The sequence below is a fragment of the Liolophura sinensis genome, chromosome 6 (genome assembly GCF_032854445.1).
Source record: "Liolophura sinensis isolate JHLJ2023 chromosome 6, CUHK_Ljap_v2, whole genome shotgun sequence".
Classification (NCBI taxonomy): Eukaryota; Metazoa; Mollusca; class Polyplacophora; order Chitonida; family Chitonidae; genus Liolophura; species Liolophura sinensis.
This window is the reverse complement of record NC_088300.1, coordinates 22,774,855-22,794,594: the sequence shown is the minus strand read 5'-3', so window position 1 is coordinate 22,794,594 and position 19,740 is coordinate 22,774,855. Positions and strand designations below refer to the sequence as shown.

At 38.6% G+C, this 19,740-nt stretch overlaps 2 protein-coding genes across 2 annotated transcripts in view; one reads left to right on the top strand and one right to left on the bottom strand.

Annotated features, from left to right (window-relative positions):
• Positions 1-11,029, top strand: part of LOC135466360 (signal-induced proliferation-associated 1-like protein 3) — a 52,818-nt gene extending 41,789 nt beyond the window's left edge. Inside the window, 9 exon segments of the mRNA XM_064743794.1 lie at positions 3,203-3,237; positions 3,982-4,408; positions 4,975-5,113; positions 5,531-5,729; positions 5,931-6,112; positions 6,298-6,440; positions 7,180-7,294; positions 7,792-7,882; positions 8,607-11,029. Of these exon segments, the coding sequence (XP_064599864.1) occupies positions 3,203-3,237; positions 3,982-4,408; positions 4,975-5,113; positions 5,531-5,729; positions 5,931-6,112; positions 6,298-6,440; positions 7,180-7,294; positions 7,792-7,882; positions 8,607-8,750 (1,475 nt within the window). The 3' untranslated portion in view covers positions 8,751-11,029.
• A 3,364-nt stretch (positions 11,030-14,393) lies between these two features.
• On the bottom strand, positions 14,394-18,762 carry LOC135467006 (uncharacterized). The gene is made up of 3 exons (XM_064744759.1): positions 18,658-18,762; positions 16,056-16,202; positions 14,394-15,494 (listed from the first exon to the last, which is right to left on the bottom strand). Exons 1-3 carry the CDS (start codon positions 18,760-18,762, stop codon positions 14,394-14,396), a joined length of 1,353 nt encoding a protein of 450 aa, XP_064600829.1.
• Between the last annotated feature and the right edge of the window lie 978 nt (positions 18,763-19,740).

Below are 19,740 nucleotides of genomic sequence, written 5' to 3'. Positions count from 1 at the left end.
ATGTGTACATTGTTCCACATCACTGCACAACAACACTTGAACAAAATTAGATAAGAAATAAGATGATTAGAATTCACAGTTGGCTTAAGGCTATGACATTTAAAGAGCTACAGTACCTGGACTTTTAACGTAAGGAATTACTTTGCGAATAGTCTTAATTGCATGTATTTTCAGTAGGGTTACGTGGTAGGTTTTTATGAAAAGATCAACGCTCGAAAGTCTCTGTACATCCTTCTCAGGTATATGCATTAACAAGGCAAGTTTTACTGAAATTTGTGTTCACTAATAATAGTGTGACTGTGTGTAGTCACACTATTGGTTTCCTACCCTTCGTAATCTTGGCCTCCATCTTATATGTTAAATGTCCTTGTGTTAAACTCCAAGGAAATAAATAAAATTAATTATTACCAGTGCATTGCCTCAGTGTACAGTTTTTCCTGCATAGCAGCCCCTACATGAGTGTTACCATCTCATTGCTTAATAGGTGTACAGTTTTTCCTACATAGCAGCTCCTACATGAGGGTTACTATCTCATTGCTCAATAGGTGTACAGTTTTTCCTACATAGCAGCCCCTACATGAGTGTTACCATCTCATTGCTCAATAGGTGTACAGTTTTTCCTACATAGCAGCTCCTACATGAGGGTTACCATCTCATTGCTCAATAGGTGTACAGTTTTTCCTACATAGGAGCTCCTACATGAGTGTTACCATCTCATTGCTCAATAGGTGTACAGTTTTTCCTACATAGCAGCTCCTACATGAGGGTTACCATCTCATTGCTTAATAGGTGTACAGTTTTTCCTGCATAGCAGCCCCTACATGAGTGTTACCATCTCATTGCTCAATAGGTGTACAGTTTTTCCTGCATAGCAGCTCCTACATGAGGGTTACCATCTCATTGCTCAATAGGTGTACAGTTTTTCCTGCATAGCAGCTCCTACATGAGGGTTACCATCTCATTGCTCAAGAGGTGTACAGTTTTCTGAGTGATAGCACCTCCTACATAAGGCTTACCATTTCCTTAGTTTTGATACTATGATTCTTCAACCTTTCTGCATGTTTGCAAGGTGTTTGTTTAAGCATATTCTGAAGGCATTTTTCTGTGTTGGCTGATAAAATTATACTTTTTGGGAAGCCTGGTCAACCCAACTAATGTAGTTTTGTCTCCAAAATCAAAATGTGCATAAATTGCACTGAAAGTTACTCTTTCATATGCAGAAAGGCTCAGAAAGTAGGGTAGGTGTACAGTTTTCAGATTGTGAGCAGCTCTTACATAAGGCTTTATGTATGTTTCATGTCGGCAGCTCAGTCTACCTGTACAGAGCGTGTTGTTATAGTACTGAGGGTTGTGCTGACACACACGTACATGTATTCCAACACCTGTCTTTGTGCTGCTTTCATTCAACTCCAGTCAGCCTGAAAACACAGCCCTATTTTCTCTAACAGCAAACATCTGTGGCTAGGCCCGATATATCAAACAACAGTACATGGCGATCTTTTCAAAGTGTGCCATGTCAGGGTACATTTTATCATTTGTTGTCATTTTTTGAACGGTGCATTATTAAAGAGAGCACGTGACCTTACCTGTAGCTGTACGCATCAGGTGCATTCACTAGGAACCCCCGGGCAGTGTGCCTAGACATTTAACTCCATGCTCATTTACTTACCTGGTGTGACCTATTTTACCTGTACTGAACAGTTACATGGCAGTTAGCAAGGTATGTCTTAATTGGTTTTGTGGTTTGAAACAGATTTGACAGTTTTTTTAGCATTATTCAAGTGTTGTACACCGCAGTGCACTTAGGTGTTTGTAGCTGTTACAGGGCATAAAGTGTACATAACCCAAGTGCATGCATACGTCAGTGGTAGTCTGGCTAATGAAAGACACTCTAATTCCTCAATCTTTTCGCATATGAAAGATCAACTTTCAGTGCAATTTATGCACAGTTTTAATTTCATTTTTGGGACAAAACCACATTTGTTGGATTGGTGTCAGGGCTTCACAAGAAGTATAATTTTATCAATCACCAAAGAGAAATACCTTCACAATAAGCCTGAATAAACACCAAGGTTGTTATATATATGTACATGTATATACAAAGCCAGTACAAACTGCGTAAAGCATTGACAACTATATTACATGACCTTATCCACAATGGGATTTCAATATCATTGTGTTCTCTAAATGTCTTATCTCCATGATTTGTACATTGTTGTCACATTTCATTGTTGCTAGCGACTTTAAAGACAGTTTGTGTTTGGCACCTGCCAATAAATTATTAAGTAGGCTATATACATAGGCCTATCCAACCGAGAGCATTTTCCTGTGTGCCTGTGGTAATTTTACAGCCAGGTACAAATGGATGTATAAGCTACCGTATATACATGATGTACTTTAGGGAGTTTTCTCCGGATATATTTGTGGGTAAGAATTCACATGGTTTAATCATTAATTGGCGGCTTGAAAGGTAACTAAGTCACCTGTTACCTGTAGATGGTATACACAGGTAGACCAGCTGGAGCATTTCTCTAATCATTTGTGGCTCACTAGACACCACAGCATATTGTATTTTTGTGTGCTGGAGGGAATACCTTAAATGACCATAAAATTCGCCTATGACTAATTTGCACATTTTTCCTGATTCTGAGAGTTCTATTGATTTTAGTAAGGTATTTTGAGGTTTGTTTGGAACATGGGATGATATTGTACTGGAAAATTATAACTTTCAGCAGCAAAAGTAATATTTTGTGACATGTGTTGGCCTCTAAAAATGCACTTTTGTGGGTGAACTTTTAGGTAATTTAGGGTATGTATTTGTACAATGTATGCCTAGAACAAGACTCTATGTTCTTCATTTTTTAATAATTTCAGTGCAGGATCAGCTACATGTATATGTGTGTATATATATATATATATATATATATATATATATATATATATATATATATATAAATTTGTAACAGTATGTTTCCAAAGGAATTACAAAGGGACTTCAACTGAACATATGAATATCGGTGTGTGGAACTGAAGAAATCCTTGAATTTGTGGCCGTGTCAGTCTTAGAAGTTTCAGGTGCTTCAGTATTAACCCTCTAGATCTCACGTTCAGGGAAGAACCTGGTCAAAACTTGAACATTAATACATGTTTATATGAGGCAGGTGTATTATTAACAGCCCTCCTGTTTATTTTTTTTTTGCAGCCAGTAGACAATGGGTTGGTAGAACAGGCCTGCAGGTAAGCTTTATTTTCTTTTCTCTTTTTATGATGTGTGTACTTTGCAGTTTATTCATTTATATGAATCTAGTAATGATTATCTGTCTTTGTGCAGTGTTTTTAGTTTGAACTTGAGTGGTTTGTGATCTGTGTCATTCAGTATACATGAAAATTGAAAAGAAAATGACCTGTGTTACCTGACCTAAGTATTAATAGATTTCAATCAGAGCTGTGAGAACAAATTGATAAATATAGTGTAACACATAATAGTTATCAAGGCATGCCACATAATCTCTACAGATCATAGTTTTTGAGCAACAGAACCCCAAATAGAAATTACAGGTTATGAACACAGGTATTTCATGCTGGATAAACACCTTCATCAACTGTGGTCGTTATCCACTGTCCAACCTTTCTTGGTTCCTCTTCCTGTCTGCTCTTTTCAGACAAGGACTGACAGCACATGAGACTCCTAGACCAGGGAAATGATGATTAATGCTGCACCCTTTTATAAATGTCGCACACATTACAAGCGAGGCTCCATCCATGTCTCAGTCATGTGATAAAAACAGTTACGCAGCCTTTGGGATTAGTACATTTCTCTTTGATGCGCAGTGATACTGGGATTATTGAATTACCATATGTTGCTTTTTTTTTTTTTTTTTTTTTTTTTAGGTAAACATTTATAGCTGTCATACTTGTTTGTAGGCATCATTATTGTTCTTGAAAAAACAATAGTTTTTCTATATTTTTCATGGTTGTCAGGCTTCATCCAATAAGAACAATTGGTACTTGGAAAACCAATCAGAAGGCAGCTCTCATGGGACTTCGGGCTATTTCAGTAACTCAGACAGTAACTACATCACCATGTCTCAAGGAGGCGGAGGAGCATTGATGTCTGGGAGGTCAGGTAGGGTCTCAGGAGATCACTATGGTGACAGACCTGGAGCGCCCTCTACTGGCAATATTAATCAAGAGCTTATGAAACAGTCACAGAACACTAAGTTTTTGCTCAGCCAGGGGAAGCAATCACCACAGGGGATAGTGACCGATTTTCCTGTTTCCTCTGACCAGCTGACATCAAATTCCAGTGGATCCTCTCACATTTTATCAGCGGGACCATCTGTTAGGAATGGACCAAATTCAAACAAGGAGCGATTTTTCATGGACCAACAGCGATACCAAGATAAAGGTGGGTCAAACATTGTGTTTCATCCATTTTTTGTTCTGCTTTGGATCCCTGCATGGTGTCGCCTCTCCACCCTATCGGATCAGGGTTGGATACAAGATCTCATCTCTTTGGTTCAGAAGAACTCAAATGGCCCACAATTTTGAAAAAATCAATGAAGTTCTACATTTTGGTAAATCATTTTGAGGGTATTGCACTTTCAAACTGATTAATCTTTAAAGACTCAACTGGTGATGGTTATGTGAACAAATTTCCAAGCCTATTTGACCTATTTGCTCTAATAGAAAACTAATTTTTTCATATATCAGTTGAGAAATTCTGAAAAATGAAATGAAAGATACCTGGATGCAGTGCTGCAAATGCAACCAAGAAATTTACAAAAATTACCTGATTCTTTGAAAATAGCTTTCTGCCAAGTATTTGAGCATTGCATATGCATTTCATGGAGATCTTTAGGCTGTACACAATACTTTTCTTACAGGAGTTCTGACCGAAGTACATCAATTGCCTACAGAAGATTTTGATTTTCAGTTTATATTTCAGTGGAAGTATGCTATATTTTCTTGCAGATGAATTTTCTGCTTTCAAAAAGCGCCCTGAATTCCACATGTCTAATTCGAAAGGTCGACCTGGGGCTAACTACAAGCGCTCTCACCTTGACATCTCTCCAATCAGCAGTAATAGCAGCAGTCCAAGGTCATCAAACAGGTGGGTCAAGATGGACAAAGCACAGAGGCATTTTACTCCATTCTTTCATTCTTAGCTGTCAAAAACTTTGGCAGATGATTGTTTCCCAAAAGTATCATGATGCACCACATTGTGAAATAATGCTGAAAGGTGAAAATTAAGAGAAGTTATGTTAAAACATTTTTGGTAAATTAATTGGACTTCTTACATCTTCTATACATTAGACACCATGGCACTTTAGAGGAGGTAAGTTATGTCAGTGAATCAACACAGAAAGTAAAAATAAACATCAGGTGAAAACATTTTGGGTATTTATAGTTAATTGAACTTCTGACATGCTCTTGACATTAGACACAATTACACTTTTACAGGAGGTAAATTGCATTTCAATGAGTACTCTGGCCAAGGTGTTACATACGTTTGTCTGTTGGTATACAGGAATTTGTCAGGGATGTCCTCAGAAGAGTCTCTGACAACACGACTTCGCCCTGGGGTAACCACCAACTCACGGCCTGCCCCAGCCCCCACCCCCCAGGGCAAACCTTTTGCAGGAGCGACCAGCAGTGTACAGGAGGACCTGAAGCGGCTGATCAACCCAGATGTGTCAGAAGTGGAGATCACGCACTATGCCTCCCCAGTAAGTTCTACACTGACAGTATAAATGCAGATAGGTCATGATTATTATGTGGAACTTATTTTCCAATTTATTTTATGTCATTTTTAAGGTTTCTTTTGAGTGCACACTTACAGAAACTCGTGCATTATTCCTTGGATTTAAACAATAGTTTGTTAAGCAGAGATAAATATCTTCAATCTTGAATTACTTCCCTTGTTACAGCCTCGCCCTGGGCGTCTCCAGAGGGCACTGTCTGAAGAATCACTGCACAGTTTCAAAACTGCATCATCAAATTTAAACTTGGAAACAATCGGCGGTACAGATGTCATCTTTACTTCAGCCCTCCAAAATTACCTGTCACAGTTACCTCCCCACAAGTTACAGGAATTGATCGCTCAACAAAGGTATTTATACTTATCAAAACAGGCTAGTCTTTGAAATAATTTGTGAGAATTCTCTGTGAAAGTTCTCATTTATGAAATGATCTTTTCTGAAAGACCAGTAGATAATTTAATCATTTCGAAAAACTAGAAAACTTGACCATGAAAATAACGATATATATAATGGATGCTGCTTGTGTTGTTGTAAGGTTGTCCCCGCGGGTGATAGCCGAGCTAATGCGCCGCCCAGGAAGTGCCCGCTCTACTGACAGTCCAAGCTTCCCACTACCTGACACGGCCTCAGGGATAGAATGGTCCAGTCTGGTGGATGTTGCCACAAAAGCAATTGAAGGTAAAGTTCGGTGACAGTAACTCAACCTTTGTTTTAGGGTTTTCCTTTAGGACAGGCTGGCTTCCTCTCCAGTCGCACATTGGAAGGTCAGGCAGTAACCTGCAGATGGTTGTGGGTTTCCCCCAGGCTCTGCTATAAAATGCTGGCCAATCTTGTATAAGGGAAATATTCTTGATGAGTACAGTGTAATAAATAAATCAATGAACAACTTAGGACAGGTCCTGGTTTTTATTAATATTCTTAAATTCAGTACATGGCAAATTGACCCATGACCCTCTCACCAGTGCGGTGGCTGTGAGTTCAAGTTCAGCTCATGCTGACTTCCTCTCTGGTTGTACGTGGGAAGGTCCGTCAGCGACCTGCGGATGATCATGGGTCCCCCATCCCCCCACACACACACTATTCAAATAAATAAATAAACTAAATTCAGTAAATTGCTGGAGTCAGTATTCTTAACTTTTAAGTCCTACATTTAATGTTTCTTAAAAAAGCTACATAAATTGAGCATGACAAAGGTATTGCTTTTTAAGCAGAACATTTTAGTATTATGAGACTGATAACAGATATGAACAGTTTTGGTTCACTGAAGGTGCTCTTGAAATTGTTGCTGCCAATCACCCTTTGACCATTGAGTTTGTTTGAAAGAAGGTCTCATATCGATATCTTTCTCTCTGTAACAAGCTGAGATAAATTTATGAATTTATCATAAATAAGGCAGTGCTATTTTTTTCTTCTTCAGGAGGTGGTGATTCTAGTTCCACCGCAGAGAAAGCTGTCCGTAACCCAAGAGAGTTCACGACCTTGGAGGCGGGGCCAGTTGTCAGGGACATCAGTGCTGATAGAGCCACTTCGCGGTAAGAGAGGAAGTACAAGTACAAACAACATATGTTTGAAAGAAAACATAAAAATGACGTGATAGCATAATAACTGGTTTTAGTTGGTTCTTCAAGGTTTTTTTTTTTAGATTTTTGTAAGCTTGTCATTAATGGTGGGTGACTATCATTGTATGGTAAAGTCCGTTCAGAACTTTCAGTGTTAACGCTATATATGCAGAACTAATGTATCTACTTGTGGCCCAGAAACCTATTGAGACTATATCCCGACAATATAGATTACATGTATTTTATGTTGTTTTTTGCGATGTATTGTTTTGTTTGTTTTTTTTACATCATTTGATTTTAGTCTACATCTAAAACTTCAAGTAAAGCTATCAGAAAAAAAAATTTATTCAACAACTGTATCTTGAGGTTCCCAAATTTTGTTTTTCTTTGGCTGAATAAAATGTTTTTTAATGTGAAAAAATTGTGCTTGAAAGGCATCTGTGTTAAATGACTCCAACGTCCTTTTCCAGAACAAGCTGGCGCTCTGTGGCTACAAATCCTCAGCAAAGGATAGAGGAATTAGAGCAGAGAGTATACCAGCTAGAGCAACAGTTAGAACAGGTAGGGGGGCTAATCTTAGGTATTGTAGCAATGTACTGGTCATCTGCAGTTGCAGATGTTGTATTATTAAGCATGAAAGTACTAAATCAAAACAAACAAAAAAAACATTTACCTTCCATAGTTTGCAGAAAATGAAGTGATTTCTAGAACTTATATTACCTGGGGAGATTATAGTAAATATAGTAATTTTAATGTTGAGGTGAGCAAGTTTGATGAACAGTAGTACAGAGAAATGCCAACATTGTTATAATCGATTATGGTAAAGTACTGTAATTCTTCATCCTTTTTACATGTTTGCAAGGTGATTATTCAAGCATATTCTGAAGGCAGTATTCTGTGATGACTGATAAAACTGTACTTTTTGTGAAACCCTGAAACTGACCAATCCATGCGATGTAATTTTATCGGCCAAATCAGATTAACATTGTGCATAAATTGCCATGAAAGTTGCTCTTTCATATGCGAAATAATTGAGGAGTTAGGGTACCTGTTAATGTGGACACTATCAAAAGAGAATAAAAATTGTGTAAGTACAATGTTTTCAGTGCCTTTAGTGTGAGAGAAATTCCCCATATATGCATCTGCAAAGTCAAAATTACACTCGAGCTACTTTTATGGACATAGCAAGATAAAAAAAGTAAAAATATAACCATGCAGCTTAAGAAAAATATTTAAACCTCCAGAGGAAGTATGTAACATTGTGTACTGTTTCTCTACTATACAGGAGCGTAGGGAGAATCAGGAGATGGAGTCGGAGGTTCAGGAATTGAGGAAGGACAATCTGCGCCTTCAAGACGAATCTCAAGTGGCCGCAGCTCAGCTTCGCAAGTTCACAGAGTGGTTCTTCAACACCATAGACCGCCAGTGAAGCGACTAGCCTCGAACAAATAGTTGTTCAATACTAACAGTATTGGTCATACCTGTGCTGTTATTCAAATCAAGACAGGATTTGCATTTACCTGTTAATGAATAATCATGAAGTTAGAAGAACAAACGGGAAGGTCTTAGCATCATTGTCATTTACTGCATTTGAGAATTCCAATACATTATTACCAGAAGCCAGACAGCTTCTAAATGCTGTTTAGGTCAGGTGAACAAACGAAACAGGTTTAATCTAGTTAATTCTGGTTGATCTGGTGTGACCTCATCCCAATTTGGAATTGGAGGAATTTCTACTTTTACTGGTTGTGGTCTGATATCATCAATTTTGTGACCTTGGCCTAGTTGTTTACCAAGTACTAGAATACTGCTAGATAAAACTGTAAGACCAATCTTGTTTACCGTACATTTATTTCAATGAGGCCAGGTAAAAGTGCTTTGGGGCTAAAGTCCTTTCATATTGCTGCTGCTGTAAGTGAATAAATTGAGAGAAAATGAATTGTGCTTGTGTGTGAAGTAAAACATTTTTCTTTCAACAAGACATTAATTTGTCCATGTGGTGATTTAATGGAAAAAGTACCAACCTGACCAGTGAATCCACAAAGCAATGGCATTTTGGCAGATGTACAAACATCTTTGATATATATTGCCAGAAACAGAAGAATATATATATATTTTTTTTTACCTTTAAAATTCAGTCTGTTTCTATGTGTGTAAAATCTCCATTTTAAGTTATTTTATAGCACATTTAGAATTTTGTAGGTACATTCATGTGTGGGATTTCGTGTCATTCAGAATTCAGGGATTATGTAAGCCTGTTTAAAACCGAAAATCAGTCATCTAAAAATTGGCATAATGACGTTTTGTTATGGAGACATTTTAACATAGAGTGTGTTAAGTGATCTTGCAGCTTTCAGTTACCATATACACATATGCAATAAACTTTTTATGCCTTTCGTTACCATCCTGTTCAATGGATATATTCCACATCATCTCATTACTTTACATTAGAATGGTTTCTGTTTTCGTTATCTTTATTACCTGATGTTAATTTCTGTTTAAGAACATTTTTCTGTTCATACATTGAGTATTGCTCTCGCATGTTTTTGCACCTGTTACACAAAAACTAAACAATCTTTCGTTTTATCAAGCATTTTATTTGTATAAGGATCAGACTCTATTCTCTCGTTTTTGTTAAAAGAATAATGATTTATTCTTAGAGAGCATTGTATCAGCAGATTTTTGTTTCAACCATTTTTTTAATCAATCAGGTCACAAAATAACTTGTACAAATTTTGATCAGTCTGTGTAAGTTTACGTGGTTTTCCCAAAACGAGAAGATTGAGTTTCATTATCCTGGCTGTTTGCATTTTCTATACATGTAGTTACATTATAAGAAGTTGTCATTTATAAAACAAGAATTAAACATTTGTTTACACTCTGTACAAACTTTGAGCCTCAAACGAAGTCTCATTTCATGTACTTCCCTGTACATACAAAGTTGTGATATGTGTGTGTATGTGTGTGCATACTATTGCATGGTTGACAGATGTTTATATGGCGCCATAAATTGTAAATAAGTACTGAGTGGTAGAAACCACTGCTTTTCAATTTAATAGACTTTCATCACGTTTATAGTACCATTAGAGTAATTTTTCCAGTAATGTTTTATTGCTGAGATCCCATAACCACAATACCCCAAATATTGCATAAAGTGATTTGTAATCATATGTTATTGCTTGCAAGAAAACTCGGATCACTCATGTTTTGGATGTTATCAGGCTAATAGGTTGTCGAAAATACCAAGTGATTCTTCAACAAGGCGTTTTTGAATGCCTCAGTGTTTTTCTATCATAAGTAGATATTTTTTTTTTTCTATTGTACATGTAAGTCGCAATGTTCAGTGTTATTTGAAAGCATCATCTTTTTTCCTTATAGTCCGACATGTTCGGTCTCACTGCACTGCTGTCAGTTTAATTTCACTAGTCATGTATAATTCATGTCAAAATTGCCCAAAGTGTACAGCTGAAACTCACCCCATTGAAAGACCTCACTCCAGGAAATGTCTTGCAGCAGTTCTGTTGGACAACAAATACACCACTGTTTTACCCATGACTTAGGTTATGTGCTTGTATTTTGTGTATTGCTTCCATGGCTTCCTGTCATCATAGTCATTAAGATTGTTTCATGAATTAATGTACATAAACTCCACTTATTTAAAACATGTCTGAAACAAAGTTGTATATATGAATTGTTTTAAAGTGAAAGTTGAACAATATAATTCAAAAGAAATTCGCCTTGTGTTTAGTATGTTTTCTATTGCATATTTCAAACCAACCTTGGTTAAACATGATTTTTATTTAATTGCTCACGTTACGAAGTGTTGATGGAAAGTTTGGTTACAGGTTTTTGGCCAATCATAGGGTTGCAGTGGCCACCCATAGTACACGGATAGCCAATCATCGGTAGCCATTTGCATATCAAGTCTTTTCCCTCATAGCTTAACTATTCACAGTGTCACCCGTAGTATATGGATTGCCAAACAAGTTCGGCAATTTGCATATCAAAGTCCTCTGTGGTAAAGCTGTGGGCTGGCTCCCCACCACAATGATTTATCATACGAAGTCTCTGCAACCCTTACGCATACCATAAACAGTCATAGTTGTGACAGAATAACAGTGTTGGTCTTTCTTTTTGGCAATTTAATGGCAAGATCATAGCACTATATAATTAGTATGTCTGTGTATGACAGCTTCAATCACTCCACTTCTACTTCTTCTTTTTTTTTTTTTTTTTTAAATATCTGACTGTATCACACGACTTGAACTTTATGCATCAGGCGTCGTGTTATTTTGAAGTCGTAGTGTTAACTGTGAAAAGCATGTTGTAGGGGGGCCTTCATTCTCTACACCTGACATTAACCTAATGTGATGACACTTGCGGTGGTTGATTTCTGCCCCCAAAATGGCTGAAAACAGAGGTTAAAACCCAATGTGCGCACAGTCCTTGAACTCCTTGAAAAATACAATTTCATTTTCAAGTACTTGGAAGTCCTTAAAAAAGACATATACCCCTGGAAACTCCTTGAAAATCTTAGTTTGTCCCGAACTTAAATATTGTCTGCTGACCACCGAGTGTGTATATCGGGTGCTCGGTGATAATCCTCCCACAATCAGGGCTTCTGCTGGCACTCGCCATTGTCTCAAATTTAGAACAATTTTTTGAAAAGGCCATAATTTTTTGAAATAACAACAACACAGTTATATGACGATTACTTGACAGAAATCTGCGAAGGAGGTTCAGCGTTGTTGCAAGTTGACTTACATTAAATAACGCGTGAAATCATTTTTGCTAAATAACGAAAGAGAATCATGGCATTTTGGGGTATACCTTTCATCGCCAATTGGGAAAAAAAATTATGAAGGGAAATAAATCAAGGTAGAGTTACACCTGTAAATGAAGTTACTTCCCATGAAAAATTTAAACTTTTCCACTTAATAAACTATTTTCTTGGATCCGAAGTAAATTAAATGTTTCAGAATATGTGCCCTTACATAAATGTGTACACCGTCTGGTTTTCTACTGTCGACTGTGCTGCTCCAATGTACTGATCATAATGTTGCATTTAAATAAACTGAGTGCACAAATTAATTTCGTAACAAATTTTTCTGATAGAGGAAATTACATTTTACTAGGATCCTACAGAAAGGTTGAAAAAAGGATTGATTTTTTTTTCTCAAAAACAAAAACATGCTGCCAAGCAGTTGTCCATTATTTTGAGAGCAATTGTTCTAAATGTAATGTTTGATGAACTCCAGATATAGCCGGAAGAGACCAAACTGATTCTAGCAGCTACACCAAGGCAGATAAAAACGAATTACAGAAGGAGACCTACAAGAGTCAAGGCTGCTGAGGAAGTATGGCTAAAGAAAAATAGTATTTACTACAAAATCTGATGAGTGGCTAAAGTGACTGGCTAAATAAAATACTGACCCAGAGTAAGCCCTGCATAATGATATATGGCTTTCATTTTTTTTTTTACCGAGCCAAGGCCGGGTCAAAGAATGTGTCATATTACAGAGGTGAAGGGCAGATATTTCTTGCAAAAGCAAGCATACTATTCAATATACATGCATGCAAATTAAAGCATCTATAATTCAGACTTAAAATATTGTCTATAATTTGCATCATGGTATGTTTAAACTAGCCTTGTTTAACTCTTTGAATTTCATTTTCATATACCTGTACGAGCCCTGTTCAAGCCACCTATAAAGTGGACCAAAGATGAATCATTTTGGGTTTAACCTGAAAAAATGGCAGTCTAGGTCAAAAATGTTACCAAAAGATGCTCCCATAACCTTTTGGTTGATGTATGATCTCTTCCAGTCATGAATCAGCGGTAGTGAAGGCGTTAAAGCACAGCATAGAATCGGGTATGTTCTTGGCGGAAAAACAGCCGCCTTTTGTTACCACATAGGCTTTGCCTTGTTTCCCATGCAGTTTATTTATTTATTTATTTTATTTATTTGATTGGTGTTTTACGCCGTACTCAAGAATATTTCACTTAAAAGATGGTGGCCAGCATTATGGTGGAAGGAAACCCACGACCACCCCTTGCAGTTTAAGTCTAGAGTGTGGTTACCCGGATAGTGATGATATGCCTGAAGAAAGATCATCAGCAGGACCTGACCATGCATCGTTCCTTAGTCCTTGAACCCTAGTGACTAAGTGCTTGCCATGACTACACCACCCTATCACGTCTGTATCAAGTACACATGTAATTATTAATTCCCGACATTCATTGTACTGTAGCCAAACTTTGTACATAGCTTCACCGTGGTAAAGGAGCAGCTTAAACCGTTTTGACGGTTCTGTTGTTATTTCAAATTTAAACTTGTTACAAGGCCTCACCTAGACAATTTATGAACCAAAATTGCCCTTTGAGCTGTTTCGTCCATTTCACTATAACTACTTGGCCGTTTTTGTTGAAAAACAGATATCTATTAGTTGTCTTTATGTTTTCAATTCGCATTTTCATTAATGTTTCTGAATAGCGTAGGCAATACGTACAAGTATTTACGGCGTGAACAGACTTGCACCAGACTAGGACCCCTACTGGCACGTTTCCATGCTATATACTCTGCAACACACGCTCTGCTTACCAAAGTAGGCCTACAACCACTATCAGTACGCCAGGCTTTACACTCTCGTGCATGCCGAGATTTACGCTGCTTTAAAAAAAAATGGCCACTTATTCCAGAGACCAGGAAACCGAACATAATCTTACACAACCATTACACCTTGTAATATGGCCATGTCAGGCTTTCCAAAGTTTGCGTGGTGGATACAACAGGAAGAATTATGAAGAGTACAACAACACGTTTTAAAGTATAAATGCGTTTTTAATAGACTTGTATACATTTTTTCATATTTCTTAACACAAGCAGTACAACAAACTTTTCTATAAGTACTCATTCATAAGTACATATTCATGTTGATAAAATCCAGCAACCTTTTCGGGAGGTTCCGAGATACAGAGGTAAATTATATACTAAAAGTATATTTCCGTATTAAAAAGGAATAAATGTACAAGAGAATTCAGTTGCATGAAGATACAACTCGAGTACACGTGTTACTGAAGCAAAGTATCGTCACAGTCTAAAGATTGGAGCAATGTGATCACATTTGATAGGGAGCACCTGAGGAAAGGGTCTGGGCAGGTCATCAGTTGGCTTATTGACAACAAATCTGGCACGTCTCCATTTTCACCAATCATCTGGAGCACGATTCCAAGACTAAAGATGTCCGACATTTTGGTTGTGGGCTCACCCCTCACGATCTCTGGAGCAAGGTGGTGGCATTTCTCCAGCAATGGCCCAGTAGGGTAGAGGAAACTTTCGTTCAAAGTCGCCATCCCCATGTCAATGTACCTGACATTGCTTGCTTCGTCAATCAGAATGTTGTCAGGTTTTATGTCGTTTAGCAGAACTCCTTTGGCGTGAATCTTCAGCAGACCTTCAGTGGCTGCTATACACGCTGTTATCCAGGCGCTTTTTGGCGGCGCAGATTCCAGGAACTTGTACAAGTCTTGTCCGTTGGCGAAGCATTCTTGGATTAGAATTGGGCGTGGGCTTAGTTGGTCTGATTGAAGAATACCATAGACCCGAGGTACAGCTCCTGTAGCACCGAGAAAGTGGAGAATGCGTGCTTCGTTCAGAACAGCCTCTAGTGAATTCTTGTCCGCTCTGAAGAACTTGGCAACAATGTCGTGCAGTTTGTTGCCTTCTTTGAGCTGCCCCCTTATGACAAACCCGTACACACCTTTACCTAGAACTGTAATGCTACCATTCTCGTTTGTGGCCAGTTTGATATCATGTGAAGACACTGTCGGTAGAGACGTGTCATCCACGGAAGACGCCAAATAATGCCCGTGCGTTCGAGATTCGGTGTCGTATAACTTTAATTCACTATTGTTTCGAAACAAAATTTTTGGAAATTCACATCTTTCAACAAACGGAGATAATGTTTCGCCCTTAAGATCTCGGATATCTCCCAATTCTGATCTTGCTCGTTTCTTGGAAGGCTTGACATGAGACCAGTCTCTACGCTTCAGTGACATGCTGCACTTTTCGTGGCCAGGTGCCCTTTGTCGGGCTTTGGCAGACGCGACATTTGTACTGCTGGTTGGTGTCGTTCTGGGGTTGCCAGTCCACTGGATGCTGTCACCAGAAGCCTGTGTAAAAGCAATTCATTCTAAGCTTATTATTGGTGAAAGCTTCACTGAAAAGCTCCTCTGAAAGAACACTTATAATGATGCTTGTCTTTTTGAAAGAATATTGTCCATTTACACTGCATGGGTGACAACGAAATTCCATGTTCGGTTGGAATGCCTTAAATGTGATGAAAACACAGCATTTTTTGAAATTCTAGGCCAGTGATGTCTAATTTCAATTATCTTCACTGAATCTTTCTTTACACAAATATGTTTCAGCCATGGTGCTAGGGGCGTGTAATTTGCTTCTATTTAAGCATTTACATGAACAGTTTGACTAAGACCATAACTGAAGTAAACTGACAGGAGGCTGTACTTCACCGACTACATATAACCATTTGGCATGCATCTGCACTGCATGCAGTCGCTGCTCTGGTTTTACTCTCCTTACTTTAAGTCTTTTATACATTGTAAGACAAATGTGATAACAATGTTTGTGTAGTCCTTATGCCCCAAAATATATTGATAAAATAAAAACAAGACAATTTTTTTCAAAGTTTATTTGCTATTGATGGGTCATACCTGTGTCTTGCTGATTAGGTACTCCCGATACTTGGCCAGCTGTAGCCGAGGATCACGCCGACTGACACCTAGCCATGTCTTTGAGTTTGTGGGATACCGTTCTGGCGTCGAGGAGCCTGTTCTTCTTTCCTTTTCGTCTCCGGACTTCTTAAATATAAAAACATGTGAATTCAGCTTTCATTTTTAATGATTATTGATTTAATACACTATCATTTTAAATCAATAAACACAAACTTTGTCTACATTTTTGTACAAAATCCACACGTAATTGCAGAACAAGAAAATACGATTCTATTAATAAACCTACCTGCGCCGACTTTTGTACATTAAGCAGCTGTACAAATGAGTCAATAATTCAAACCCATTACCAGATCAGTCATCACTAAAAACCTCCAAAAGGAAAAGGTTAACAAATGAATAAAAGCCTAGAAAATAGGATGGTTAGCATGTGAAAGAGAAGACAAAAAAACTGTCCAGAGTACTAGTACCTAGTACTGTTACAGTTTCTTCTGTACACCTTTTCAAAACGAAATTTATGGTTTACCTGACAGTGTCTTTTCCACTTTGTCAAAATACGACTACACTGGTTTTCACGATAGGTAAGAGAATTATTGGTGTCGGTGGTGAATTCAATCTCGTCTTGCATTCCATAGTTTGCGTCAGTTACCACAGAAAATCCATATGATGTGTATGACGCCATCACTGTTGATTGAGGAAGATGGTAGTATGTCTGTGACGTCACAAACGACGTTTCTCCACGGCAATGTCCGACGTGCATGATATCCCACAATGACAAGCGTCAACGAAAACGACGTCATCAGAGGAACATAAATAAGAACGGCTGACATTTTGTCGTAGGACAAATGTAACGGGAGTGGGGTTTATCGGCCCTTTCAGTTTCACATAGGGAACAACGCTGGCTTGCTTGTGACTATGATCTTTATTTCTTTCCTCTGATTTTACATTTGGACTGGGCTCATTCGTATGTATGACAGTCATATGCAACCCTGGAAGGATAACAGATACAAGCATAGCGCGATGACAGGCAAATAAGCGACAGCTTAACTCAAACCGACCGCGTTTGGCGAGGCGGCAGCCATGTCATGGATATAAACCGGGCCTTGTACATACAAATGTAGTTAAACCTTCCCTTCTCTCATAACAACAGTGTTCAGATGGTTCTATCAATGGAAGTATCATAGTCACAATAGTGTACACAAGAAACATAAAATAACAAAATAGTATTACACATCTAACACAAATACATAACACTTGTGAGCACTTGTATATCATCAATATGAAAAGGCTCCAATACTGTCTATAAAGGACCATGCAATTTGTGCTAACTAACTTGGTGACGCCTTACCCTGTCACATTATCCCTCCCCCACCCCCCACCCCACCATCACCACCACCACCATTGACATTATAAAGAGGGGTCTGTTACCACCCACAGATTCATCCAGAACATACCAGATCGCTCATTCGCACTGACACTTACCTTACTTCATTAGTGAGACACACAAGAGTACACAACTCAGGATGCACTTTAATACAACAGACTCCTTGTTACCTACCTGAGAGCATCACTGATTGATCTCCACAACATCCGGGTTTAACCAAGCAGGTGGACGTCGCTGTCGCTTGGGACGACAAGCACCAACATCTGTTAGATCTATTTCCACTGATGACTCCAAATCTTCCCGTAGGTACGTCAGCAGGTGTATCATTAGAAGAGCGGAAAACTGGATCCTCTCGGTTCTCTTCTGAATTCTCGAGAGTTTGTTTAGGTTCGTCTACCTGTATACGTGCATAACGGTAAACCAGATCGTAATCTTGATCTAGTTCATCAGAACCCTCAGATTTTGATTCCGTGACAGACGTAGCTGTAGGTTTCCTTGGCTTAGGCTTAACCTTTGTCATATCCTAGAATTTGGCCTCCAGATATGCGGCAGAGGCAACAGCATATTTCTGTGAAGGGTTTTCTTGCGATTTCCTACACTGTCAAGGGATCTGACCGGGTAGACCGCTACTTCTCTGTGAGGCTGGCCTATCACCTCATACACAGTTCTCTCCCACTTGTCCGTCAACTTTTGTCGCTCTCTGATACCTACTTTCCGCACCACGAGTTTTTCACCAATTGCCAAGGTTGATCCACGCAGTTATCATCATAGTAAAGTTTTCGCTTGCCATATAAATCCACTAGTCTTGTACAGTATCCATGTTTTTCAGCTAACCCGTATCTAAATATGCAGGTGTTTCAACGCCATTGACTTTTATTGCAGCTAAGGTTTTATTACCGATTAGTTTACTCCATATTTTCTCCTCCATAACAGGGCAAGAATAAGTCTCGCCTGGCATCTGCCATCCAATCCAGTAGGTTTCTAGTTTCTCGGCTGCTCTGCTCGTTTTGGACAGTTTCTCCTAACATGTCCTTCCTTCTTACAAAACTAACATACGGGGATTCACCTGGCTTCCAGTTTTGCTACTTTATCAGCTAACTAACTCAGTGACTTTGTGACATTTTATCTTCATGTGTGGTGATTGCTGAATCGGGAGTTCAGCGGCACGTGCTGCTCGAGGCAAATTGTTAAACGGCTCACCTGCGTCAAATCTGTGACGTGTGGCAGATCTAACTTCATGATCAAACAAACCACTCCAAACCTTAAGCATATCCTGATCGTCCCTTTCCCTTTCTGCTCTGCCATTCTTAACAATCCTTCTAACTTACATCTCCACACCACTATATTCTCCGTCTATTTCTGCTTTGCACTATAAACATCTTCCAGAAGAGTCTCTGCAGTTAAAACATTACCAAATATGGTATCAAATTTCAGAAAGAGCGTACGGACTGTAATGCATGTACCGAGATTTGACATAACCTCACTAGCTGTTCCCCGCAGTGCTCGTCTAATGGCGGGCATCACCACATCAATCTAGTTACTTCATGCCGTCATTGCCGTTAAGCGACATTACCTTTCACATCATCGCCTGAGGAAAATGATACTCTGCACTCTGAAGAAATGCCACCATAGGGTTTGTGTCACATGACTGATGTTCCTGGGATCTCTCATGGCCAAACAGAGAAATTATTTCGCTTCTTCCCTGTTGAGTGAGGTTCTTCATCGCTTCTATTATATCGCTGACCTGCACAGGCGGACGTGGTCGTTTAAGTACATCAACTACCTGGTACTCCTCTAGTGTTGGTTTGTGAACAGTAATTTCTCTACCATGGTAGCACTCACCGTTAACGGTCAGTGTTCTCTCCACTTGCTCTGAGTTAGAGAACGATAAAAAATACTCACCTTTGTTTTGATCAGGAATAATCCCCTCTTTAATCTTCACATCTCTACTGCAAAATCCAGCCAAGTCCTCACCATCAACAGGAACTTTCAATCCACACACCCATACCCCCAGGCCCCCAGTATCAACCTCAAAAGTATCTAAACTCCAGGCGATAATACTGAGTACAAGTATATGCAGTAAGTACACAAGGTACATTTACATAAACCCCAGAAGTTAATCAAAGAATTCAACTGTAGCCTCCTTCAGTAGTTAATTACAACAAAATTACCACACAGTTACCCTTCTTGAACAAATGTAACAATCTTAACATTCAGCAATAATAATCTCTAAAAGATATTTTCCAATACTTTCTCGATTACTGAATTATCAGCCAGGTGACA

What these genes read in the sequence shown, in the direction of transcription:
- LOC135467006 (XM_064744759.1), bottom strand. Translation starts at nt 18,762, where the DNA reads ATGGCAGAGCAGAAAGGGAAAGGGACGATCAGGATATGCTTAAGGTTT. An exon ending in ACGTCACAGATTTGACGCAG is followed by an intron (nt 16,203 to 18,657) that starts GTGAGCCGTTTA and finishes TTTATATTTAAG; the next exon opens with AAGTCCGGAGACGAAAAGGA. An exon ending in ACCTAATCAGCAAGACACAG is followed by an intron (nt 15,495 to 16,055) that starts GTATGACCCATC and finishes GCTTTTACACAG; the next exon opens with GCTTCTGGTGACAGCATCCA.